Below are 12,282 nucleotides of genomic sequence, written 5' to 3' on the forward strand. Positions count from 1 at the left end.
AACATAAGAGTGCATAGACATTTGCATCAGCCTCACATATAGACCAATCAAAACTTCCTTTACGCAAGTATGGCACATGCGTTTCATAGACATGCCCTACATCACCAGAGCAGGCGTACTGAAACATGATGTCGTCACCCACTCCAACCATAGGGATGTTCAAGTCACGACTGAAACAATGTTTACTTGTGCATTCTCTCAATGAAGAGGAATCAAATAATTCATTGCAAATTTTTTTTTTTCAGTTAATGTCCTTTTATTTGTAATTTTTCCATTTACATTGTAGCATTTTATAGCAAGACAGAAGATTATCTAACATTTTGATTCTGATCTATTGAACAATTAAATGAATGAAATCAAAATTAATTTCACATAGATTTGCTGGTGGCATTAAAAATAGCCGAGACAAGTGTATCTGCAAGCATGACACTGGGGGAAAGTGATTTAATCTCGTTTAGAGTAAATGTAGAGGTGATTTTTGAAATTGCTCTCTTTTTATAAATCTCTTAGCAGACTTAGACCATTTAAGATTCTTTAGAGAAAAGGTTTGCAAATGATGTTTCAAGTCTCTTTGATAGGCAGGTGGAAGGCTCCTCTCCAGTGTGAATTTTCATGTGAATCTCAAGTCTTGCTTATGTGAGTCACTCCACAATAAAGGCACATGAATGAATCCTCATGTGGTCCTTGAAGAGTCCTTTAAGTGAAAAACTCTTTCCACACTTTTCACATGTGGACAGCTTCTCTCCGGTGTGAATTCTCATGTGAATCTGTAGATTTTCTTTCCGTGAGAAGCTCTTCCCACACAGATTGCAGGTGAAAGGGTTTTCTCCCGTGTGAAGTTTCATATGAATATTAAGGTTTGATTTTTGACTGAAAACTTTCCCACACTGTTGGCAGGTGAATGGGGTTTCTCCTGTGTGATCTCTCATGTGGACTTCAAGGCTTGATTTACGAATGAAACTGTTCCCACACTGTTGGCAGGTGAACGGCTTATCTCCAGTGTGAATTCTCATGTGAACATTAAGGTTTGATTTTCGAGCGAAACTTTTTCCGCACTGTTTGCAGGTAAGATCACTTCTAGTTTTTGTCTTCACACCTTTTTTTCGTGAGGAAACCTTTTTTTTCATTGAGCAACTAAAAGATTTTTCTCCAGTTTTGAAATCATGATCTTTCTCATACTCATTTTTAACTTCAGATTCCTCCAGTTCTGGACTCTCCTCTTTCAGCTGCATTTGATCTAAAGCAAAACAAAAACCAAAAAAAGTTAACTCTAGTTTAATGGCACAAAGCAAAACATCAAACCCAACAAAGGCCCTGTTTACACCAGGTATTAAGAAGTGTTCTGGTCAATCAGATCAGAAGTAAATGAGAGAGACATTCAAGTTTACACCTGGGGCTGATGTATAAACGTTGCGTACACAACATGGGCATAGAAATGTGCGTACGCAATTTTCCTTGCACAATATAATATAATAAAATTATAGTTTATAATAAAATATAAACTAGGCGTAAATATGTTCGTACCATACGGATACTCTAGACGGTGTGTACGCACTCTTTTACTAGTATGAGCGAAGAAATAAAAGTAAGCAATGATTTAAACTCTGTTTTACATTCAGAGTTTCATATGTATACATAATACACATTTAGATTAAATGTGCCTCTCACTAATGGAGTTAAGCACTGAAATTTCATGAAATCATTATCCAGAAGGTACAACATTAAATTAATTGAAATAGAAATATTTGTAGTGGATGCTCTGCTTTTGAACACTTTTCCTGTTGCATGGTATGTTTTAATGTATTTTTGATATATTTAGCAAGTAGGCGTGGGCCCTTGTGCTCAAGAATAATAGCGGAGTCGAGCAGGGATCCAGACTAACTTTTCTACTTGTGGCACCAGGAAACAGAGGAAAGAGCTACATGGGATGATGGCCCTGATGATAGTGATAGGGATGATACTGAAGAGTAAAGACGCTCTGTCTCATATTTTAGGCTGATTTTGAGCTGTAATGAATCTATTGTAGAATTGTCAATTTTCGGCATTATTCAAAATGAAGTGGGCAGGGTAGCATTTTGAGTCTTCCTGTAATTACACAGTGCCAACTGAAAAATTTGCTAAATTTACAATGTGTATGCTCAATTTTGCTTGGTGCCAATCCGTGAAGTTTAAGCGTATTTTTTACAAATTTGCCACTACATTCACACTTCAGTATACTAATGCACCAATACCTGTCTCAGATGTTTAGGTACATGTATAAATGTCAGTTTGAGAGATATTTTGTGTTGCTAAAATTTATATTAATAAAGTTACAAGCAAAACCAAAAGCAAAGCATAAGATTTTTTTTTTAATTGCTAACTCAATTTTGTATTAATTTTACATAAAGTATGTTAAGACTTGAATACCTCAACCACTTGAATGTGGAAATAACTTTGACCTTCTGATCAGACCTGTTGTATATCTATCAGGGCTGTAGTACTCGAGTCCGGTTTCGGACTCAAGAACGTTTTTCTATTGTCTCGGACTCGCTGGTATTCGGACTCGGACTTGTCTCGGTCTCGCCACTGGTCTGGCCAAATATGGCTTTTGGTCTCAACCGAGTCCAGGTGTCTTTATTATGTTCGCAGTAAGCACACATAAAAGCCGTCCATTTGCTCTGGTGTGAGCCGCGATTGCGCCAAAACCAGCGAGTCGTCGAGATAATTCAGCACATGCACTTCCCGGAGTCTCAGGGGAGAAAGCGCGGCGTCCATGCTCGGGTGCTAGGGACAGACCGAACGGCAGAACGTTGTATTGATAAGCCCGCTCCTCGAGGGCGAGTCTCAAGAATGGCCTGTGATAAGGGGCTATCTGGATGCGGCTTTCAGATCCACACTGAAACACTGCCATTATGAGGTATCACCATATGTCATCATTCTGCTTTCTTTAGATTAGAAGATTATATGATATCAAGGGGAATGTCTATACTTTAAAATCCTGGGGTTTGTGACACTGTTTTTGCTTTTAGATCAACAAATAATAACCCAAAATGATTGTCTTGATAATGTCATGCATAAGACTTTTTTTCCCTGTCCTGGACTTGGCCTTGACTCGGACTCGAACCTTTTTGGACTCGGTCTTGTCTTGGACTCAAACCTTTTTGGACTCGGTCTTGTCTTGGACTCGAACCTTTTTGGACTCGGTCTTGTCTTGGACTCAAACCTTTTTGGACTCGGTCTTGTCTTGGACTCAAACCTTTTTGGACTCGGTCTTGTCTTGGACTCAAACCTCTTTGGACTCGGTCTTGACTTGGACTCGACTAGTCCTGGTTTTGGACTTTCCTTGGACTCGACAAAGGTGGTCTTGACTACAGCCCTAATATCTATATACCTCTATGACACTGCTTTTTCTCCAGAATAGAGCTTAAATGTCACTACCAGTTCTGAATCAGGAAACATAACACGAAAGATCTCTTCGATATCAGCGTTTGATTTGTAGGAGTCGTGGTAGCATACTGTACAAGCATAACACTTCCGACTTCAGTGTGTGGAAGAAACCGTCGCAGCAGGAGATTCGTGTGTACACGAGGCTGACAAACTCTTTGTATTTGTTGCGATTGTGTCTTGAGAACAGTATTGTAATATAGATTCGAAGTCTGCATGACACCTTGTAGCTGTTTGTGATTGGTGCTAGCTTAGTGTGAGTCGACTGCTTTGATCCCCATCGTACTCAACTGGAAATTATTTACGCCATGTAAAACAATAAGCTTGATAAACATTCCCTGCTACAGACTTCAATCAAGCCGTAAACCTTTTATAGATTTAGGCTGGAATAGACATTTCCCAATTTCGCCAACGTATCTTTCGGCCTTCCAATCGAACTACGTTTCTAAACAGCGTGCTTTAGAAAGGGTTTATCTGCACGTATTTGTCAAGTTCTTCGGGTGACAGACAGATGAAGCAGCACATACCGCCATCTAACATATATTGTTCAATGAATATTGAGTGATCTCAGCTGCGTAGCAAATAAAATAGGCTTTCGCTTTACTTTACTTTTTGCTCTGGTTTAAGACCTTTTTAAGGCCTTGATTCACGGAAGAGTGATTGAAGACTTTTTTTAAGACCCGTGGAAACCCTGCATATAATAATCCATATATTTTTCTCTAGTGTAGAGTACTGAAGTGTTCCTTTCTAATGATTTTTAGTTATAGGCCACCTGCATCCCCACAAGTATATGCCTACAAGGCGCAACAAACCCGGTGTTCTTATATATATATTCATATACAGGTATATTTTTGTTAATTTTAAATCGCAATTTTAACTAGAAAAATCACAATTAGATTTTCTTCCTCAAATCGTGCAGTTCTAGTTTCTCCTGATATACACATACATAAAACATACATGATATAAACATGATAGTAAACACCTTGGAAATGACAGGTATGTTGAACCGGAATGGCACAAAGGTGTGTGACTGTTCTGTCTCTGACTTTAGATCATTGTGCTCAATAATGAGCTTTTTTGTCCTTTGTTATGCATCTTTGGATTGTGTTTTGTTGTAAATAAATCCAAACAATCAAAAAGCCATTCTTTTTTAAATCTCTCCTAGTTCTTTGTATATAGTTCCCTCACAGTCCCACCTGATGGGATCATTAGGGGAGGGTCTTTGTCTTCCCAGGCGTGAAACACATCAATATTCATGAAAAGTCACGCCGCCTCACATACAGCTCTCTTCTTACACAAATCATGTCTTGCAAATTTTAAATGAATATATTGCTTTATGTGATTGAGTGGGCAGGATGATTTTTACATAGTTTTGAAGCAAATATTCTAGACTACGTGTTTCAGTTTTCAAAAGTCTTGAGAACAAATAATCAGTATGGATTTTATGGCCTTATTTCAGTGCCTTCAAAAAAAAAAAAAAAATTTTCACAAACCACATATAAACGTAATTCTCAAAACTGCAAACGTTTACATACATCCTGCTCACATATTATTGTAGCAGAGTTTGTGCTGAATACAGTGCAATCAGACTTTAGTGATGAAAATTTTACAAGTAACAGAAATAAGCAAAAAAACAACAACTTTCTAATATATTTTTCCTAGTTCACTTTAAGGCCTATAAAAGATAGAAGCGATTCTGAACTGAAACGAGTCGTCAGTAATTCCAGTCTCACTTCCTGCTGAACCGACGTAGGTTTGTAACTAATTTGCACAATGCCAGCTCATTGGTTGCGTTTGAACAGGGTCTGCTTTGCCCCGCCCTCAAACACTGTAGCTGTAGTTGAGACTAGTTTGGTTCGGGATGTCAACATGTTTTTGACATATAACTTATTTACTATTTATTGCGTTGATTCAATGAATATTTACTACTATTTGTAATTTTGATTGAATAGCCTAATAAGTTTTTGTCCCTCTGAATTTCACGAGGTTCTGAATATTGTTAGATAAATTGTGCAAAAATGTGAAAGAAATATTAAACAGAATTTATTGCATTTCTTTTCAAAAATAAACATTTATAAATAACTCTCCCAGTACAACCCAAAGTTTTTCAATCTTATTTCCTTTTAAAAGGTATAATTGTTCAGAATTTGTCCATTATAAATAGTACAGCAAGTTAATTAAATCTTACAACACTTAAAAACAACAAATATAAATTATTTACCTTTCATGATGGCTTTATTAATACAAATAAATATTATCGCTAGATACTAGATATGGGGTTTAATGTTACACAGAATAATTGTTTTGTTTATTTGTTTATGCTACTTCCATATTATTTTCCTAATTTAATGTGCTACATGTCGTAATAACGAATGTCCAACATGGAAGTGGGAGTTTCTCAAGATACTCCAGAAGCAGCATTAGTATTAGTCTGGTCATGTGATCTCAACAAACATGTCTGTCCACATGAGGCGACCCGCTCCATGTCAAATAACATATAAAAAATATCAATATCATTAAAGCTGTAGTCCGTAGCTTTTCCTCTGTCGCCATCTCTGTTTGAAATCTGTAATTGCAGTTATTCGAGGAATTATCAACTTTACGTGAGTTGTACATCGGCATGAAACCGCGCGGATGAACACAATGTTTTGAGGAGACTGCGCGTCTGTCGTCCACGCGCCGGTGTGGATATTGCCTTTCAGAATCACACATTCTACTTTTTGGAAGTACAGTATGACCAACATAAGAATTTTCACCGGAAAATGTCATCTGAACATGTAAGTAACATCCACTTTTGTTCTGATCAACTAAGGGGGAAAAAAGCATAACATCTTACGACAGGAAAATTTTCACTTTACCGATCTGATTCAGCTCCAATGCTTGACAACGGAGAAGGCGGGTTTGGTTTTCTTGGAGTAGAGGTGAATTGCTCCCTCTCATAGCTAGCACAAAATAATTCATATTTACCATACTAGCAAAACGAAAAAAGGCCACAACAAAGAAAACTCCGTAACTGTGTGAATTAAGCGAACAAGTGTGCTACTGTTACACGACTGAACTATTGAAAATTCTTAACGTTACCTTTCCAGCAGAAAAAAAGCCGTCTCTGCGTCCGTTTTGAACCCCTTCAAATCACGGAGTTCACGCCACCTTTCAAAAGCCCTGCCGACGTTTATCCTTGTTTTCGCGTGGGCCCGGTTGCAGTCTCTTTTTTTCTCTACCCACTCCGAAGTCCGAATTCTTTTGGGTTTTACAACTGGTGAATCTCCAGTTGTCACTGGTGATTGTCGTTTGAACCTTTCTGGATCCACCATAAGTTGAATTATTTAAAGTGCTGTGAGAAAAGGCTAAAAATTTCCACCTCCAACATCCTCACGCAATATAGCCGACTAGCCGAAACACCTTCTCTATGTGTACAGATGTGACGTAATGACACAAAGACATGCTCGAATTTCCCGCGGAAATCCACCAGTACCACTGGAATTAAAATCATTATTACAAGCTAACAGTTTTGATTCGAGCAAAGGCAAGGAGATATTTTTGAACACTGGCTGGTTATGTTTTTTTTCATTATTATTTTTTTTTACCCAAAAAAGTTACGGACTGCAGCTTTAAATTCTGTAGAGATAATTTTAATAAGGATTGAATGAAACTAACCTGTTTGTTCCTCAGTATCTTCATGTTTCACGCTGAACACTTCTTCAATCTTTATGTCTTCACTCTCTTGTTTAATCAACGCCATCTTTATAATAGTGTCACGTGGATCTCAGATGTTTCTCCAGAAGTTTTCCTGTGTGTTTGGACAATTTGTCATGTTTAAGATGAGAATAATTAACAGAAAGAAAAATAAATCCACAGTAAATCTGAGTGCGTCTCAATCAGCTCTAGTTCAGTAGTTCAGCGCACTGGTGAATAATATTATATTATTACAATATTTACCCCCCCCCCCCCCCCCCCCCCCCCAGTGCAGTTACTGATAATTCCTGCATAGTGTGCCTTTAAATAGGTTAAACTTTCATGAAAACAAAAAAATATCTCAAAAAATGGGCAGCACATGACACGAGTACATAAGTACTATTCTGGTGCTGATAAAATTTGTCACATGCACTGAAGGCGAACCCTCGCGTACATCTAAAATCAAAATATACTTTGATCTTTATTTTTAATGAATGTGAATTTGAAAATGTAAGGCTTCCAGTGTCGTTATTTCAGTTGTGCAGAAGCTTGCTGTGGCAAGGCCGAGGGCAGTAAGAGGCCGGGGTCGTGATTACTGATGACCTGCGCGACGCTCCGTCCGAGAGCCGTCCCCCAACGCATGTCCAGCACCATCGCATGGCACCGCGCGTGAGTCTCAAAGTCTAAAGGGACACACATAGTCCTCTCCCGATCATCTCCAGCACTCAGCCTCTGAAGCACCACTGACTCCGCCTCCGTTTCCCTCGTAATCTGATATTAGTATTTAAACATTCTCTATGATAAAAAATGTTTGTAAAAAATATTTTAATAACACGGTTTTGGCGGTTATAGAGTTCTAATGACGGTGTTCAACTATAACCGTCGGTCTCACGGTTATATAATAACAGTCACACCCCTACCTACGCGATGTAAAACACAAAACTACGTATGTTGAACACCCAGTAGAAAATATATACATCAATAATAGTCATAGCAAGATGCACCATGGTCCAGATAAACTGGGTACTGACCCATCTTTCTAGAGCAAGCGCTTTACAATGCTTGAGCAGTCGTCGTCAGTAAAGTGCCGTGTTGGGCTTGTCAAGTTGTTCGCGGGCGGAAAATGTACAACATATGTGGCCATTATGGAAATGTATTTTCTAGTGACATAGAACCGTAAAGCAATGGTATTCGAAACACAAACGACTCGTTAAGACGGTTCAGAGTTGATTCTTTCTTTTGGGAGACAATAACTTTATTTATCGTGCACCTTTTAATTTATTGCAGAACGTTTAGGCTACATCCACAAACAGCTCTATTACACTTCATGAAAGGGAATATTCAAAAAACCATAACGGGGGCACTTTAAAGGGTAACTAAACCCTAAACCAACTTTTTTTAGTTAATGATCTGTAAGAATGGGGCTTTATTAGTGCTGTTCATTGAGTCAAGTAACTTTTTTGACATTTGGGTATAAAGTGTTTTAATTCTACAATATATGGTGTAGAAACGTCTGAGTGCTGCCCTCTGCAGGTTGAACGGTGGCTACTGCAGTTGAATTTTCCTATTGGATGTTTGTGGCGGTTCGTGACGTAAGAGGTGGGAGGTGACGTAAGCAGGTTCCAGCTCACCACGCCCTTGGTACGAGCTACCACGCCCTCGGCAGTATAAAAACCATCTTGTTTCGTCATAACCAGTGTAGCGAGTCAAGAGTTGGAATTGCAAGTATTGAAAACGATCAGGATAGAGTATTTCACTGCCCTCGGTTCGTCCCCTCTATCTCCGCCCACTTTTTCCAGCATTTTTAAAATATTGCCAGTGGGTGGAGTCGGGCTCTGACCAGGGGTTTAGTTACCCTTTAAAAACAATATATGAGCTCATATATTGAAACAAATTAGGGTAAATATACCAAGAGGATAGCCAACGGTTATGTTTAGGGTTAATATTAAATCTAAGCAATTGAAACAGTAACTCGTAACAGAAAATGAATAACACAAGAAGAATTGAATAGTAAAAGTGCTATAAAACTGCTAGTAAACTGAACTAGTGTTTTAGAAATGCAGGTCCTGAAACTGCAGCCTCTGGTACTGCAGGATCATGAACTCTTTTCAAGAGCTGCGAAACACACTTTGACAAGCATTTGGTTCAGCTGACTCTGAGTTTCTCCATCACAACTTTTACCAGAGACCGAATTAGTGTTTAAACTGATTCACGATAAAGAGCGCGATATCAGACACACCTTTTCTGATACTCATGTGTGTTTACTCACAGATATACCGTTCTTAAAAGTTTAATATAAAGCATTTTAATATTACATTTAATAATAAATTCGCAATGCTTGTGAAACCAATAAAATGGTCTGAACGGGCTATATCTATTTGAAATCATTAAATGTTTTAAAAACACAAACCTCTCTTCAGCAGATTCACAACAGACGAAGCGCAGCGCGGCGCGGCTTTATGACGTCACAACACCACGCCAAAATAAAAGTCCTGGTCACAAAATCACTATTAAGTGCACAGGAATTTAGACTATAAAAACACAAACATGTAAAGACGTAAAATACATGTTTAAATACATGCTGTCCATTGATGATTATTTGGTAATGTCAAATCAGTCGTACTAACTGATTATAGATCTTGACATATTGACTGCGGGCTAATAGCTGCTTTAGGGAAAATAAATAATAATAATAAAGTATCTTTATCTGAATTTGTCAGCAGTAAACATATCACTAAATGCATTTAGTTACACTGCATATATTTTTTTATCTTAAATGACAAATTATAAACAATCTTAAAAATCAAGAGTATATGAAGGAACAGAGCCAGTGACATATTTCAAAACATTTTATGAGTCATCAGACACAGAAAACAGGAAGACAACGTGCTTTACAAAGCAGTTACAGAAACAGAACACATGAATAAATCAGAACTGATGAAAGGAAAAATATCAAGTCAGTCTCTGCAACTGTCATTCAAGGCATAAACTTTACAACCTAGCAAGAAACACACACACACGCACACACACACACACACACACACACACACACACACACACACACACACACACACACACACACACACGCACGCACGCACGCACGCGCACACGCACGCACGCACACACACACACACGCACGCACGCACACACACACACACGCACGCACGCACACACACACACACACACACTTCTTCAGGATGAACTTTGAATATTTTAACTTGGCTCCCAGGAGTTTTACCAGTTTGTACAATAGAACAGGTATGTTTCAGGTATGCATGCATTTTTATTTATGTATTATTATACCATGGTATTGGTTTCAAAACATAATCCATATAATGTATTTTGTACATTATAAAATTTAATTGTTTGAATATGTAATTATTCACATTGCACATTGTCAGACAGTAACAAATTTTTTTACTGATTTGGTTTTGTGTTCAGAATCAATTATATTCTCATTGTTCAAGACAACAAAAATATAATGCAGTTCTCAACAAAGGCTTGATTAAAAGTAAATAATAATAAATAAGTAAATAATCCCCATGGAGGGAGAACCTGAATTTGTAAAGTTGGGAAATCACTATATGCAGGAAATGTATATATGGAATCAGAATTAGAAAAATAAATAAAATTGATTAACAAAATAGACTTTGCCTGTTTTCTTCCTAGTGTTAGGGCAGGGGTACAATAACATTTTACAGCATACAGCAGTATTCCATGTACACAGCAGCAATACAGCTACATTTAAGATATTTTGGATTAATAGCTACATTAAAGGGTTAGGTCTTCACAGCATGGATCATTTTAGAGATGATATCCTCAGATTTGAAATGAAACATGACCGCACGTGTGACTACACTTTAGTTGTGGTTATAAGTTCTTATATTACATTGATATACTATTTTTATACATTTAATACATATATTCTTAATGTGTTTCTGTTTGAGCTTCTATATCTCAATATTAATAACAGTCTGATTAATTCTGAGTCTTGAACTGTAAACTCTCAAGAGTTGGCTTTCTAAATATATGTTGGTTATGTGTCTTTTCAGGATGACTTATTAGCAGCAACCTTTTTATTTTGGGTATGTCATGTATGCCCCACATGCCAAAATTGGATCTGCTTGGAAAGGATATATATATATATATATATATATATATATATATGTAACTGCAATGCCAATACAACACTAAATAGACAGAAACAGTATCACAGACAGCACTTGCTGAGGACACAGAAGCTAGCCCGGTCTGTTTCTGGGTATGCTTTATAGTTTCCTGATCTGTGACGTCACCCGTCTATGATGTCTCATCACACCATTGGACTGATTTCACACATGCTTCATGGCACAATCACAAGGGAACTCAAATTATTTGAGGTGATCGGTTACATACAATTTTTTGCAAATTTGCAAATGAGTACGACATTATAGAACATACAACATATATCTGTTCTCAAACCAAACTCATGCTCCACTCGTCACCATGATGGAAACACACTAAAAAACACCACATAACAGAAACTCTTCTAAATTAGGATAGCAAATCATTAAACACTACTACATCTCCCACTTAACATTAATCTTGCACAAAAAAACATTATAACACTTAATTTAAGCAATTACAAAGCAAGCTGAGAAATAGAAATCCCAGCCCAGTTTCAGTTATATAAGTTTGTCTAAATTCAAAGAAACTCATAAAAGTCTAAAACAATTAAACAATTCAGATTACTTACAATGTGTCTGTTTTGTAAACTCAGATGAAAAAGAAAGTTCTTAAATACATATAAAAGATAACTAATTTGTTTACTTTAAATTTACCCTTCTCAAACCAATGAATTATTTTGAGCATTAGTGTTTACAGTGAAGGTTTTTGCATTTACTGTTGTAGAATCTGAACTCAGCAGGAATGAGGCTTTATCATGCTTTATTGACTTGATAAACAAGTTTATTAATTCTACTGTCACTGGATTCAACTCTTCTCATGATGATATAGTGACAGTATAAAGTGCATCTCTGTTATTGGTTTGTGCTGCAGAAGCAGCTGAAGGAGACACAGAGGTCGTTCCAGCAGAGGATCCAGCAGAGAGAGAAAGATCTTCAGCAGCTGAGAGAGGCTGTAGAGTCTCATAAGGTGAGTCTGGAGAAGAAGAGAAGTTTGAGAAGTCTCAGTCAGGACTCACTG

The 12,282-nt window shown here is 37.4% G+C and overlaps 1 protein-coding gene across 3 annotated transcripts in view; it reads right to left on the reverse strand.

The window, feature by feature from the left end:
- Positions 1-231: 231 nt before the first annotated feature.
- Positions 232-12,282, reverse strand: part of LOC143747003 (uncharacterized) — a 119,615-nt gene continuing 107,564 nt past the window's right edge. Inside the window, exons 1-3 of one of the 3 annotated variants that reach the window (XM_077239407.1) lie at positions 9,509-9,585; positions 7,081-7,213; positions 232-1,237 (exon numbers count right to left, since the gene is read on the reverse strand). In XM_077239407.1, coding sequence (XP_077095522.1) covers positions 642-1,237; positions 7,081-7,165 — 681 coding nt within the window. In that variant the 5' untranslated portion in view covers positions 7,166-7,213; positions 9,509-9,585 and the 3' untranslated portion in view covers positions 232-641. Of the gene's footprint in view, positions 1,238-6,281; positions 6,366-6,504; positions 6,933-7,080; positions 7,214-9,508; positions 9,586-12,282 lie in introns of those variants that run through there. The other 2 variants (XM_077239423.1, XM_077239415.1) reach the window with 2 other exon arrangements.

Source organism: Siphateles boraxobius, unplaced genomic scaffold (genome assembly GCF_051911475.1).
Source record: "Siphateles boraxobius isolate OS27281-9 unplaced genomic scaffold, OSU_SipBor_1 100, whole genome shotgun sequence".
In the NCBI taxonomy this organism is placed as follows: Eukaryota; Metazoa; Chordata; class Actinopteri; order Cypriniformes; family Leuciscidae; genus Siphateles; species Siphateles boraxobius.